The sequence below is a fragment of the Myotis lucifugus genome, unplaced genomic scaffold, assembly GCF_000147115.1.
Source record: "Myotis lucifugus unplaced genomic scaffold, Myoluc2.0 scaffold_254, whole genome shotgun sequence".
NCBI classification, from domain to species: Eukaryota; Metazoa; Chordata; class Mammalia; order Chiroptera; family Vespertilionidae; genus Myotis; species Myotis lucifugus.
In genome coordinates this window covers 183,432-198,940 of record NW_005871302.1, presented here as the reverse complement: position 1 = coordinate 198,940, position 15,509 = coordinate 183,432, and the positions used below count along the sequence as shown (strand labels likewise).

The 15,509-nt window shown below is 36.9% G+C and overlaps 1 protein-coding gene across 3 annotated transcripts in view; it reads right to left on the bottom strand.

The window, feature by feature from the left end:
• NPEPPS (aminopeptidase puromycin sensitive) overlaps positions 1 to 15,476 on the bottom strand; it is a 63,906-nt gene extending 48,430 nt beyond the window's left edge. For 2 of the 3 annotated variants that reach the window (XM_006098906.3, XM_023762616.1), the window contains exons 1-2: positions 15,321 to 15,476; positions 5,503 to 5,587 (exon numbers count right to left, since the gene is read on the bottom strand). In XM_006098906.3, coding sequence (XP_006098968.2) covers positions 5,503 to 5,587; positions 15,321 to 15,461 — 226 coding nt within the window. In that variant the 5' untranslated portion in view covers positions 15,462 to 15,476. Of the gene's footprint in view, positions 1 to 5,502; positions 5,588 to 10,356; positions 10,375 to 15,320 lie in introns of those variants that run through there. The other variant, XM_023762617.1, reaches the window with a different exon arrangement.
• Between the last annotated feature and the right edge of the window lie 33 nt (positions 15,477 to 15,509).

Genomic DNA, 15,509 nt, shown 5'->3' with positions numbered 1-15,509 from the left:
ACAGAAGCACTAATGACTGACAATTTCCTCAAATTAACGTCAGACAACAAACTACAACTACAGGAAGCTCAGAAAAGACCAAACAGGATAAATGTAAGAAAACAAACAAACAAACAAAACAATACCTAGGCATATCATATCCAAACATTAGGAAATCAACGATAAAGAAAAAAAATCTTGAAAGAAGCTAGAGGAAAAAGCACCTTACCTATAGAAAAGCAAGATAAGAATTACATTAGACTTCTCTTTTAGAAATTATGCTAGCAAGAAGAGAGTGGAGTGAAATATTTAAAGTGTTGAGAAAGAAAAAACACTAATCTAGAATTCTGTAACCTTCAAAAGTGAAAGAGAGCCCAGCTGCAGTGGCTCAGTGGTTGAGCGTCAACCTATGAACCAGGATATGCCCAGGTTGCAGGCTCGATCCCCAGTGTGGGGCGTGTAGGAGGCAGCCAATCAATGATTCTCTCTCATCAATTGATGTTTCTCTCTCTCCCTCTCCCTTCCTCTCTGAAATCAATAAAAACATATTTTTTTAAAAGTTGAATGTATTTATATGAGATACGTACTCTCCAGTTCAGCTTCTGTCCCAACATTCTTACTTTCCTACATCCAGCCCAATTCATTCAATTTTGTTATTTGCTTAACCCCAAGGGTAACTTTGGTTTGAGGCCCCTACCATGTATCATTATTTTTATTATTAAAGTTATACTTGGAGCCCTAGCCAGTTTGACTTAGTGGATAATTCCAGCAGGGAACATACCCAAGTTGCAGGCTTGATCCCCAGTGAGGGGCATGTAGGAGGCAGCTGATCAATGGTTCTCTCTCATCATTGATGTTTCTATCTCTCTCTCCCTCTTCCTTCCTCTCTGAAATCAATAAAATATATATATATTGGTTTTTTTTTAAAGTTCTACTTGGATTCCCTTTACATAAAATTTCTGTATGAAATTCTATATATTTCAATACATTTGTATTAGAAATTTTCCCTTCTCTTTCAAGCTTCCTGATTTGAGGGTTAGTGCTTAAGTAGGTGAATATGTATTTTCAGAATGATACAGCAACTTTATTGCAAAAGAGATGGTGGTTTATTAATGTTATTATTAATGCACACATAATTATATGACAGAATATTTATTACTAATAGCTAAACAAAAGCTGATGATCAAGTGTCAGGAACCTGCCGAAACCGGTTTGGCTCAGTGGATAGAGCGTCGGCCTGCGGACTGAAAGGTCCCAGGTTCGATTCCGGTCAGGGGCATGTACTTGGGTTGCGGGCACATCCCCAGTGGGAGATGTGCAGGAGGCAGCTGATCGATGTTTCTCTCTCATCGATGTTTCTAACTCTCTATCTCTCTCCCTTCCTCTCTGTAAAAATTCAATAAAATATATTTAAAAAAAAAAAAGTGTCAGGAACCTTTCCTTTTTTTCAAGTTAATAGTTTTGCTTGAAATTATTCATGTTTGGCAATATTTCTTCTGACTAAGCTGTTTTATCCTTTTATTAAACACATACATGTACATATGCACACACTAAAAACTACAATCATACTTCAAGAATAAACATGCTAAAGTTTACATGCCTTATATGGATAAATCAAAGTGATGCTGGTGGATCTGAAACTATATATTATAATCTTGTATGAAATATTATGTCACTGATGAAAAAGTTTTTTTCTTACAAACATATACCTGGCAGAGTATAGTGAGGGAAACATTGATACAAATCTTTCAAGTGATCATTTTCTATGTGGCCATGCCCAAGCCATCTATTAATGATAAATTAAAAGACTCTTTACCTGTCAGGACCTGAGTTCAGGCACTCAAAAGTTTCGTATTCCTTTTGCAGAAGCTGAAGACAATACTAATCCCTGCACTGTGTAGGGAGGTGCATTCCTTGCACTGGCTTAAGTGCTAGTGATTTCACCAACCCTTGAAGTGCAGAACAGTAAAAAAACAGTTTTCAGCCGTTTTTCTTACTGATTTCTCATTTTTAAATTATTACAAAGTAAGATCTCAGATAGATTTTAAAATAAATTAGTTCTGTTTTATAAAAGGCAGTGCCTTAGTTTAAAGAAACACATGCCAATGCCTTCAAATAACTTTCTAATTTTGCCTTAAAGCGCCAAGATTTGGTGGCTACAAATATGTAAATCGGTCTTGCAGAAGGCACCCAACAGTATTAATAGGTACTACATTAGATTAGGTGGGTTAATAAATGGTATCTCTCCTACTGACTCATTTGTTCCCCTGCCATTAGCATACAGCCCTGGGAAGAGCTGGATGTCAAATTCATAACTACTAGTTTATAAAGAAACAACATGTTATACTCTCTCATAAGATAAAAATAAAAAATGTTGCCCTGGCTGGCATGGCCAGTGGTTAGAGTGTTGACTTGCATACCAAAAGGTCTCGGGTCCGATTCCCAGTCAAGGGCATGCACCTGGGTTGCAGGTTCGACACCCCCATTGGGGCACATGTGGGAGGCAACCAATCTATTTGTCTCTCTCACATTGATGTTTTTCTTTCTCTCTACCCTCCCCTCCCAGCCTCCCTTCCACTCTCTGAAAATCAATGGAAAAAATATCCTTGAGTGAGGATTAAAAAAAAAAAAAAAAGCTACTATGTCCAAGGGCAAAATTAAGCTATATAAGATATATATATTATTACAAAGAAAAATCTCAGATATATATGAATGAAAGGCCAAATCTCTTTGTCTCTGACTGAAACCCTAAAGTGCCAAATTCATACAACTTCTCATTCTCTTATACTCCAAAATAAAATGGGTTTACACACGACTCCAGGATTTTCTGTTGCTATAGGAGAAATGGGTTGAGAAATGTACCTTAGCTAGTTCTAAAGGAAATATTTTATGTATCTAAAAAAATTAATTATTTTATATGAATTCTCTCCAAATCCTCTTCACTTCCTCTAAATTTTCATTTCTCTCCTGACCCTCTTACTGAGAACATTAACACTACTTCCTTGAGGTTCAGATCATTATGAGTTTGGCGCCATGCAGTTATACATTTTCAAAACATTTAAGTTCTCGGAATTCTTACCTGACAATTTAGTAGAGGAAGATAAAAAACAAACCTGAGGCCTAGCTGGTTTGGCTCAGTGGACAGAGCGTTGGCCTGGCGCCTGAAGGGTCCCGGGTTCGATTTTGGTCAAGGGCACATACCCAGGTTGTGGGTCCGATCCCCAGTGAGGGGCATGCAGGAGGCAACTGATCAATGATTCTCTCTCATCATCGATGTTTCTATCTTTCTGTCCCTCTCCCTTCCTCTCTGAAATCAATAAAAATATATTAAAAAACAAAAACCTGAGCTGAAGCCATGCCAATTGAATGGTGCATATTTCTTTTACTATCTCTACCTATATATACTGGACACCATTTTAAAACCCTACATTGAATTTAAATGTTCTCTACCTACAACAAAGAAAGCTTGCCTTGATATTCTTGGCTAATGTGCTTCCTTTTTTCTTCAGTTAAAGAAATTAAATAATCTCTCTTCTATTCACCAAACAACTTTTTAAAGTTGGCATGCATTCAAAGTCCATTTGAAGGAACTGTTCCTCTAACTTAAAATCGCAGCAGTTTGATCTAATTTACAATCAATTGAACATAAGTACTTCTTGGCAATAATATGCTCAACTGCTACATACTTTTGTCTTTCTATGGATAAGATAATTTAAGAAAAATTCATGAAATAAATATTGCCAAGCCCGGCTGGTGTGGCTCAGTGGTTGAGCGTTGACCTATGAACCAGGAGGTCACAGTTTGATTCCCAGTCAGGGCACATGCCCAGGTTGCAGGCTCAATCCCCAGTGTGGGGCGTGCAGGAGGCAGCGGATCAATGATTCTCTCTCATCATTGATGTTTCTATCTCTCTGTCTCTCTCTCTTCCTCTCTGAAATTTATAAAAAATATATATATATAAATAAATAAAAAGGAAAATGATTAACTTGGTGTTTCTAAATTATTTAAAATATGTGTATATATATATATAAATAAATATATATGTGTGTGTGTGTGTGTGTGTGTGTGTGTGTGTATATATATATATATATATATATATATATTGCCAAGCCTTAAAATGTTACTTTTATGCTTCTTTTCAGTATAATGTAAAGGAGAGGGAAACCAGCAATGCAAAATGTAAATTAAAAGGTCAAATTTCTAACTTATTTTATTCCAAATGAAAAGACTTTCTAAGAGGAAGTCTTAGAGTAGTAGAAACTAACCAATCATTTTGACAAGGAATGTCAAGGTGAAGTAAAAATTAAAAGCAATTCAGCTCCAGTATTAACATACCTTTGAGTTTATGCCAAACTGGGTAACTTTAAAATATGCAGCTTATGTAGAAATAAGTTCATGCCAAAACTGATTACTAAATTTACTCCTTATTGTAATTACAAGATCTAAAATAGTTCTCATTTTAAAGATGTTCATTGAATTTCTACACATTCTATGCCATGTTTCTTTTAACCTATTCTTCCCCTGTAAGTCCATCATTTAGCTTCTAACCTTCATATTTGATTTCATAAAGCAAAAGTTTTTCTCTCAGTTATGAGTAAGACTTCTCTCAATTTTAATCTATAGTTCAAGAGGAAAAACATTTTTAGGAAAACCACATATGAACTAAGCCCACTTGATGAACCTTTCGTGTTCAAATTGCTTAATTCTTAAAATAACTCTTCAGTTTTTTAAGCATGGTATTATATTCATTTTGCATTTAAAAGTGACTTATCAGAGTCACAAAATAAGTTAATGTCTGAAGTAGAATTAAAATTGTGACATTTCCGTTATCTCATAGTACAGTCAGATTACACTATTCAAATATTTCCCATGAATATCTTAAGAATTTTCCTATTTCTAAAATAAAACGGATATCTTAACATAATGTATATTTACACATGCACACAAAAGCACACACAAATACCGGGTGAGGCAAAAGTAGGTTTATAGTTGTTTGTATAAAAAATAAACAATCTATATATATAAAAGGCTAAGCAACTGGCCGACCAGCCAACTGGCCGGTAGGTATGATGTACACTGACTACCAGGGGCAGACAGCAACTTTGCAGCATGCCCTCTCGCACTCCAGGACCCCTTGGGGGATGTCGGACTGCGGGTTTCCGCCAATCTCTGCAGGCCAGGCCAAGGGACCCCACCTGCTAGAGGGACCCCGCTCACTCCGCAGATGCCCTTCGAGCCCTGGTGCCACCCCAGGTGCAGCTGGCCAGGGAGGGACCGTGGGAGGTTGGATCCAGGGTGTGTCCAGCCCGTCTCACCCAGTCCCGCCTCGCCCCGCCGGCCACCTTCTAATGAATTTCCTTTCAATGTGCACGAATCCGTGTACCCGGCCTCTAGTAATTAATAAAGAATACAAGAATAAACTCTTTCATGTACTCAACTGTAAATACCTACTTTTGTCCCACCCTGTACATATCATACGCACACAAATAGGAACAGCAAATTAAAATGAAAAACAGCTCTTACCTTCATCTCCCTCTGGTACATATGAAGCTGTAATAATGTCAATATCAGCACAATTCATCACAATCTGATTGGTTGCCTGCCTCACCTAAGGGGAAAGAAAAACCAGCATTGTCAGAAATAGCTTGACTAATATTTATATCTTCAGCTTGGCCTACTACATGTCGCAAACTTTTTATTTTTATAAATATATTTTTATTGATTTCAGAGAGGAGAGGGAGAAAGAGATAGAAACATCAATAATGAGAATCATTGATTGGCTGCCTCCTGCACACCCCCTATTGGGGATGGAGCCCGGAACCCGGGCATGTGCCCTTGATCAGAATCGAACCTGGGACCTTTCAGTCTGCTGGCTGATGCTCTATCCACTGAGCCAAACCAATTAGGAAGAGGCATACTTTCTGAAACCCAGACTCACTAAAACTTAAACTATTTATGCATCAATGATAGAAATAAATGACTAGTTTTAAGGAATCCAAAGCAATTCATATTATATAAAAGCAATAACAAATGTATAAGTATTTCACAGAATTTAAACAACTGACCAGTTAGCTAACATAAAAGCAATTTTTTTCTTCTTAAACCTTGATTTATAACTACTTCTTAATTAATCTTAAATTTAAAAATTTTTTTAATTAGAAAACATTTCTTATGTTGCAATTAATTCTGTGTTATATAGCCCTTGAAACCCATCATGAGACCTTTTATAAGAATGGAGGAAGAAAGCTAGTATCATAAACTATGTCAGAACTTCATAAAACACTCTTTAAATTTTTTATTTTCCCAAAGAAACATTTTGGATATAATAGACAATAATGACGCTCCACCAAGACTAAATAAAGTTTTATTTTGGGCTTTGTCTCACTTGCTTCAGATCCAAAAAAGAAATGAAATATAGAAATAATAAAAGCCCTTTCCTCTCTTCCTCATTCCCTCTTAACCACTATCCTGAGACCACTACATGTATAAAAATCAGCAGTTTTTAATTTTATATAAATGCTATCAAATTGTGTATATATAATTTTATACAACCTGTTTTTTTCTTTTTTTAATATATATTTTTATTGATTTCAGAGAGGAAGGGAGAAGGAGAGAGAGATAGAAACATCAATGATGAGAGGGAATCACCGATAGGCTGCCTCCTGCACACCCCCCACTGGGGATCAAGCCAGCAACCCAGGCATGTGCCCTTGACCAGAATCAAACCTGGGACCATTCAGTCCACAGGCTGATGCTCTATCCTCTGAGCCAAACCGGCTAGGGCACAACCTGTCTTTTTCACTTAACATTGTTTCTGAGATGAGTAAATGCTGATAAATTTATATCTAATTCATTCATTTTAACTCCTGCATAGTAGTATTCCACTTTATAAATAAACCAGTTATTTATCCATTTCCTTCCTTAGGGAAGTTCGACCAAACGACTGAACTGGTCGACTGGTCGCTATGATACGCACTGACCACCAGGGGGAAGATGCTCAACACAAGAACTGCCCCATGGCAGTCAGTGCGTTCCCACAGCCAACCTCCCCTGGTCCCTCCTCCCAGCTGGCCAACCTCTCACGGTCCCTCCCGCTAGCTAGCCGGCAGGCCCCAATCAGCCCAGATCAGAGCAGCCCGCCAACCTCCAGCCCCACGGCCCCTCCCCCTGGCTGGCCAACCTCTCACAGCCCCCCATTGACCCTGATTGTCCCGATTGCCCACCAGGCCGAGGGACCCCACCTGTGCACGAATTCATGCACTGGGCCACTAGTACTATAATAGTTATTTTAAATAGTATTATAATAAATATCTTGATCCATGTTTTCTTGTGCACACGTTTTTTTTACCAAGAATTGCCAAATTATCCTTCAAAGCAGTCTCAACTGACACTCCCAGGAGCAAAGAATAAAGAAATCCCACTTTCAGCATCCTCCAAAAAAACTTTAAAATTATTGACAATCTGATAAGTATTAAATGGATTCCATTGTTGTTTTAATTCAAATTTCCCTGATTACTAGTAACATTGGTTACTAAGCATTTTTTTTGCCATTAAGTTTTTTTTAATATATTTTTTTTATTGATTTCAGAGAGAAAGGGAGAGGGAGAGGGAGAGACATAAACATCAATAATGAGAGAGAACCATTGATTGGCTGCCTCCTGCATGCTCCCTACTGGGGATGAGCACACAACCCAGGCATGTGCCCTTGACTGGAAGAGAACCTGGGACCCTTCAGTCTGCAGACTGAAGCTCTATCCACTGAGTCAAACAAGCTAGGGCTGCCATTAAGTTTTTCTTCTGCAAATTGCTTGTTCGTAGCCCTTTCCCATTTTTCAATTTGGTGTAATCTTGTTTTTATATATTTGTTGCATTAAACAAAATCTCATATTTATTTTCAGACATTTGAATGGTCTAAATCTAAAATAACAAAAATACAGATGTCCTAAATGACAGAGGCCAGCCAAGCAGGTGAATGCAATAGGTCAGATGAAAGGTACACATAAAGGAAAGCTATGCATAAAAGAGGGAGAAGTAGCCACTTCTTAGAGCCAACTAATTATTGCTGAACTGAAAAGCAGACTTGGTGTTGACAGATCTTCCAATTTTTAAAAAGTCACAAATTCAGATTTTATATATAATCTCTTAATTTTTAATTTGATGACAACTAATTCAAAAATTCAAAAACACAGTGTAGACCAAGCAAAACCTATATGTAGGTCAATAGTGCCTTGAGAACACTGAACAGACCACAAAACTAGGTAAGGAAACAGAAGTAATATAATATCTGTATTAAAAAGCTATACCTAACAGTAATCATTTTACTAACAAACCATACATAAACATGATTGTTTTGAAATATGTTTTTATTGATTTTAGAGAAAGGGTAAGGGAGAGGAATAGAGTGATAAAAACATGGATCGGCTGCCTCCTGCACACTCCCTATTGGGGATCGAGGCTACAACCCAGGCATGTACCAGTACCTTAACCAGGAATCGAACGGGTAACCTCTTGGTTCATGGGTCGACACTCAACCACTGAGCCACCCTGACTGAGCAAACATGATTAATTTTAAACTAAAATTATCTGACCTATATTACAAATAGTATGCTATCAAGCCTATAACAGACTGTCAAAATCTCTAACACATATGGCTCATTATATATTTTGGCTCATTAAAAAAAAAAATCCTCACCCTGGCTGGGTGGCTCAGTTAGTTGGAGCATCCTTCCATATACTAAAAATATGGCGGGTTCTATTTTGGTCAGAGCACATAGCTAGGTTGCGAGTTCAATCCCAGGTTGGAGCACATAAGGGACTCAGCCAACTATGTGTCTCTCTCACATCGATGTTTCTCTCTGTCTCTTCCCCATCCCTGCCACTCTCTCTAAAAATCAATGGGAAAAAAATATCCTCCAGTGAGGATTAACAAAAAAAACTAACAAAAAAACAAACAAAAAATCCTTCTCATAAATCAAATCTTCTTGTTCCTAAACCAAAAATGTCATTTAATAAACATATTTTTTAAAATTTAGTATTATTTCACCAGAATATATTTAAACAGCACTAAAACTTTTATGTCCCAACTGGCCACTTATAGCATTACATCTGAACAACAACAAAATCTTTGCCTATTCATAAATATGACTTTTTAAAAATACAGAAACAGAGAAATGAAGCACTTACTGGCTGTTCACCAAAGGGTAAAATGAATCAAAACCTTCCAGAGTTTGAAGTTTATGCCAACAAAATAATAACAGGAGTTTAGTTATGCATCTTAATCTTTATCTAGGCAACTATATTTTCATCCATCAACATCTACAGTGAATTTAATAGTAGCCAAGCAGTTAATCTACCAATGTCAAGATACCAGTACAACACTACATATGCCAAATGATACCATTTATCTCACTACTATAACATTCTGAGGGAAAGTGTGTACTTTGGAAAGACATAGTGCACAACATCCAGTTACAAGTACATTCCAATTCCTCTCATGATTAGAGAAAACCCACTTGTTTATACTAACGAATTAAGCTACTTGTTGAACAGCTACTAATTTTTTTTTCCAGGAATACTGCCATTTCTGGAAGGATGGGAGTAAAGAAACAAAGGGACAAAAATACTTAATAATGAAATTAAACTCACAATTTAAAAAAATCCGACAGTATATTTGTCTCATATTAGAGATGCATTTGAAACAACAGGATAATCCATAGAAAGTGCTTGTAGAAGCATTTAGTGCCTGATACATAGTAATCACTGAATAGATATTAAGGCACACACACAAAGACCAAGATTAAATGTGCTCCAATCATAAAGATGTTACTCTGAATATCATCTAACAGCATTCACCTAACAGTTTATAAAGCACCTGATCAGAATGATATAAAATTTAAGAACTAGGTACTGTGATACATAGCACTTTGGATATCAGCATATATGTACTGCCCAAGGAAGGTAATTTAAAATAGCCATATAGACCAGCGGTTCTCAACCTGTGGGTCGCGACCCCTTTGGGGGTCGAACGACCCTTTCACAGGGGTCACCTAAGACCATCGGAAAACACATATATAATTACATATTGTTTTTGTGATTAATCACTATGCTTTAATTATGTTCAATTTGTAACAATGAAAATACATCCTGCATATCAGATATTTACATTACGATTCATAACAGTAGCAAAATTATAGTTATGAAGTAGCAATGAAAATAATTTTATGGTTGGGGGTCACCACAACATAAGGAACTGTATTAAAGGGTCACGGCCCTAGGAAGGTTGAGAACCACTGATATAGACTTAGGCATATGCTTAAGTAGTTGATTACTACACTAGAACACTGTTCTTTTTAATGCTTTTCCAACAATAGCACTGACCTGATAATTCCGTATTTGATTTCTCACATATTCACATCATCCTGTTGGTGCATATGACCTGTGTGTTCCACTATCAAAATATGTAATAGCCTGGCTGGTGTGGCTCAATGGTTGAGAGTCAACTCATGAATCAGGAGGTCAGGGTTCGATTCCTGAGGGCACATGCCCAGATTGCATGATTAATTCCGGGGGGGGGGGGGGGGGGGGATTCTCTCTCATCATTGATGTTTCTCTCTCTCCCTCTTCCTTCATTTCTCTGAAATCAATAAAAATCTATTTTAAAAAAATACAGGTAATAATGCAAAGGATTTTCAGTTTTCAAACTTAAAAGAGAGCAAAATGCTAACGTTAGCATATAAAATTGTGTTACTAATAGTATTCTTTGTTTCAAACCCAGGGTTTTAAGTCATCTTGGAGTCTCATACAGATAGTACTTCAACTGAACCAAAGCTAAGGAACGGCTCTACTGAAGAGGCAGCTTGACCATTTGTAAGAATTTTACAGTGGAAGTGTCCTATAAACTAGGAAGACAGCAATTTGAGACATTTTCCCCCCCTGAGTCTTGACTACAATCATTCAGAAATACACCTTACATGTGCTATAATAGTAAGACTCAAGAGTTTTTTCTGGTTGCCCAAATCCTGAGATTTTAGTTAAAGGAAATCTCCATCCAGTGTGACAATTCCAAATACCAGTCAATCTGAAGCCTGAGTCACTTTGCACAACAAGCAATTTCATCATTAAAATTTTGTAATAATTGTTGTCTTTGTGGAACAGGGCTATAATTTCTAAAGACAATAAGGAGCAAATAATTAGTAAGCACAAGTTGAGCCAAGTTTTCTAATAAAAAAGACATTAAAGAGCAAGTTGCAGAAAGTCATAATAAGTACCATTAATGTAAAAATGTTAAACACACAAAACATTGCTATTTATTGTCTGTGGCTACTTACATGCACAATAACACTTTTAAATTATACATAGGAAAAACTCACCTACCTAAAGAAAGAAGTTACCTCTGGGTATGAGTGGAAGAGATGGAAATGGGCTTTAGTGGCATCTGTGACATTTTATTCCCCCCTCCCTCAAAATCATGCACAGTCTGAAGCAAATGGGGCCAAATATTAATAACTGCTAAATCGCCCTAACCGGTTTGGCTCAATGGATAGAGCGTCGGCCTGCGGACTCAAGGGTCCCAGGTTCGATTCCGGTCAAGGGCATGTATCTTGGTTGCGGGCACATCCCCAGTAGGGAGTGTGCAGGAGGCAGCTGATCGATGTTTCTCTCTCATCAATGTTTCTAACTTTCTATCCCTCTCCCTTCCTCTCTGTAAAAAACCAATAAAATATATATTTTTAAAAAAATAACTGCTAAATCTAGGTGGTGGGTTACATTTCCATATTTCTAAAATATGTCCTAATTTAAAATAAAAATTTAAAGTGATTACAAAGTGGCCAAATAAATTGAGAACTATATGCATGTATGGTGTTCAACATGAAATCTCCAAGATCTAGAGAATTAATCTCAGTTAACAACAAAACAGCTATTAGAAGACTCAGTACTTTGCCACTGACTCACATACAGATTAGAATAAGACTTAATTTTACAATAAGCGCAGGCTCATTTACTATGTAGCAAAGTTCAGAGAAGTTTCTTAAGTTTCAATTTACTACTTAAAACCACATTTATCCAGGTTGTATTGGCAGTATCAATTATCCAGAACCAGGAAGTTAAAAAAAAAAAAAAGTCTCTATGGAAAGCCAGAATAGTTAATACAAAGTCCATACAACACAGCTCATACCTTTCACTCAAAGGAGAACCCATCAAACCCTCACTTAGAAATGTCTTCATAAATTCAAACAAGCCTGTTTCTCTGGTTACTTAGACCGCTTCAGATCAAGTTCAGTAAAATAAAAGAGGCAAGAAATTTCACAACAGGCAGCAACAAGGCACAATAAGCAGCAAAAAATAATAGACTCAGAGTAAGAAAACAAACAAACAAAAAACCTTTAAAGAACAGATATGAAACTAATATACAGTATCATAGCACATAATTTTGAGTAATCTATGGCTATAAGTATCAATGACAGATGTTCAGAATGATGTCCAGTATTTTAAAAAAGAAAAGAAACAAACCTAGATTCTGAGGAAGTATAGAATTTTTTAAAAATAATACATATTAGAAATATTTTCATCTAATCAGTAAATATTTTTAAAATTCTAAATGCCTCAATGGGTACACTTCATTTATCTAAAAAATTCACTGCAGAATTAATTGCCAGATGATATTAGATAAAGCTTCACATATAAAAATTTCTTAGGTGTTTCTTCATAGATACATTTCAAAAAACAGAATAGAAAATCTGAACAAATTCAATTCCTTATCATCAATCTCTCAAATTTAATTTCTTAAGACCATTTAGTATTCTAGCACAATGCTGGACAAATTATTAATTTTATCATTTTTTAAGTAATAAAAAATAACCAAAATTACTGCAAATGCTAAATTGGGGCAGAAAATTCCATAACACAGGGATGACAACAACATCCATTTATGTGCCAACTTTCAGTGTTCCAAACAAACTACTATATCTGTAACTCTCCTGTAAGTGCCAATTTAGTCATCACAAACATGAATATTTTGTTGGCGCAGGCCAGGGATTGTCTAGTGTATCCTGACTTCTGGCCTTGAAGGATGATGGTAATTTCCCTGGCACAGGTGAAACATTTCCATAAGGAAAAAAACAATTATTGCATAAATACAATTATAACAAAGAATTGTAGCCACTCACATGAACTTGTAACCTATTTCTTAATTATCCCACAAAGCAAGAAAATCAGAATTTGAAATAGTTACAAAAATCCATTGCTCTCAAATATCCTAAAGGGACGAGAAAGGGAATGTTCCATTTCTCCAGGTCAGTGATTTTCAATCTTTTTCATCTCGTGGCACACATAAACTAATTACTAAAATTCTGCGGCACACCAAAAAAAAAATTTTTTTTTATAATCTGACCAAAAAAAAAGAATACTTTTGATTCATTCAACTGGACAACTATTGTTGTGGTGGTGGTTGTCATTTTTATTTGACAATCTATGGAAAAAGAGGTCAGTGCCACAACTAAATAGTCAGGTATTGCATGTTTTCAAAATTCTTGTGGCCCAGGTTGAAAATAGCTGCTCTAGGCCCATGATAAACACCTTTTCAAAACCTGCTGAATTAGACCACACTCACTTGTGTACAAGACGACTACTTTTTAAATTATCCACATTGACAATTTCTTCACCTTCCCAAGAGTCCACACCCCAGGCCAGGTTAAAAATCCACTAAGTTTCTAATATGTAACCTGTACAAATACTCTGGGCTTATCATAAAATTCTGTAACTAAAGCAACCAAGCAACTTGCATACTTTGTGTAATGTGATTCCAACTATTAGGAAACTGACCCAATACCAGTTATAAATCTGGTTTCTAGAGATGTAATTTTGTCCACATTTTAAATTTTCCACTATAAGATACTACCTAATGCCACAATTTATTGCTCCAATCCATGGATTTCAAAAAACATTAACATCTGCTTTTTACTACTAATGTAACTTTTTACTAATGTTAATTCCTCTTTACACTTCCAAAGGTGGCAATTCATACAATTAAGGAGTCCAACTGTCCTTTAACAACACCTGTTAGAATTCACTATATATTGAAATGCCGTCTTTCATGTGTTGCACCTAGCCTGAAAAGGATTTCTGAAAAGAAACAATGTGAAAAGTTCATGTTACCAAAAAAATTCACATATTTCCTTCTATCAAATTGACAAGTCCCTGCTAATATCTAGCACATTACTATGTGCTCCCTCAATGACCCAAAACAATCTTTTAAGTATTTCTCATCTTTTTGGAAAAATAGAAAAGGAATAAGAAGTTCATCATTGCTTGTTGTTCTATCCTAATACTTAAGTAAAACTGTCACTTCCTAACAAAATAATCATTTAAAAATCTTTCTTGACAAGTTTTTTCTGAAAATTTCCCCTAAATATACACTCCTCTCAGAATTATGAACCTATTATGCCAGCTAATGTGGTAAAGAAACAAATAATGTTTTTAAATGTTAGTCTTTTCACATAATGCGAACTCATTCATCACTAGGTCCTTCCTTTGCCAAGTCACAAGACACGCTACTGTTTACAATCCCTCCCATCTGCCCCCTGCCAATATATATCAAACACTCTAGTCACTTGGTTTAAACAAACATCGTTTTCCAAATAACCCTTTCAAATCCCAATTTAAACCCAAGATGCATTCATTCTGATTCATACTCTTAATGGAAAAATTCGAAATCATCTGACTTTCACAGGGTTAAGTTTTGCTTTTTGATGCAGCCAGACCCTAGAGTCCTCATGCTTTCACACAAGTGCCCCAAATGTGACAGTACACTTTTTAATTGTACACTTTTAGGCATATTTTTAATCTGCGGCGTACTCGGCTTCCAAAGACAACTGCCCACTTTCAACTCATTCAAACACTCGTCTACATCTCTTTCATTTCGCCGCTATATCCACGCCCTGTTCTTTAAGGCTGAGGCCTACGGATTTTTCCTCCTGACTGCAGTGGGAAGAAAAAAATGAAACAAACTATTTTGGCCCTCATTCTTTTTAAAGAAAACTGCTACACAGTCCCCATGTTGCATTACAGACTTCACATAACACATCACGTAATACGGTATCACAATGTCTACGGTTCAGGACCTTTGTAGGGCATCAATATGAATGGTCTCCAAAATCCAACAATACTTCCGATAATGCTGCAGAGGGTGTGTGTGGGGGTGGGGGTGGGGGTGGGGGGGAGCATGATTCACCAAAAACTGCAACCAAGAGTAATGGAATATTTCCCCCAGTGGAAGGCTAACACCGATGGCTTCTTTCAGGGGACGGGGCTGCTGCAAACCATCGCTGTAGCAACAAATCCACCTGCTTCGAGGGCTGCACAACCAGCAAGACGGGAGGACCACCGGAAACGGGGTCCTCTTGCAGCTTCTCTAGGGGTTCGGGGCGAACCGGCGCCGCTGCACTGTCACTTGAGGAGAAGGGGAGGGGGGAGGGGCGGACCATCTCGGAAACGCCAGCCCTGGGCCGGAGCAGGCGGGGAGAACTCAGCCC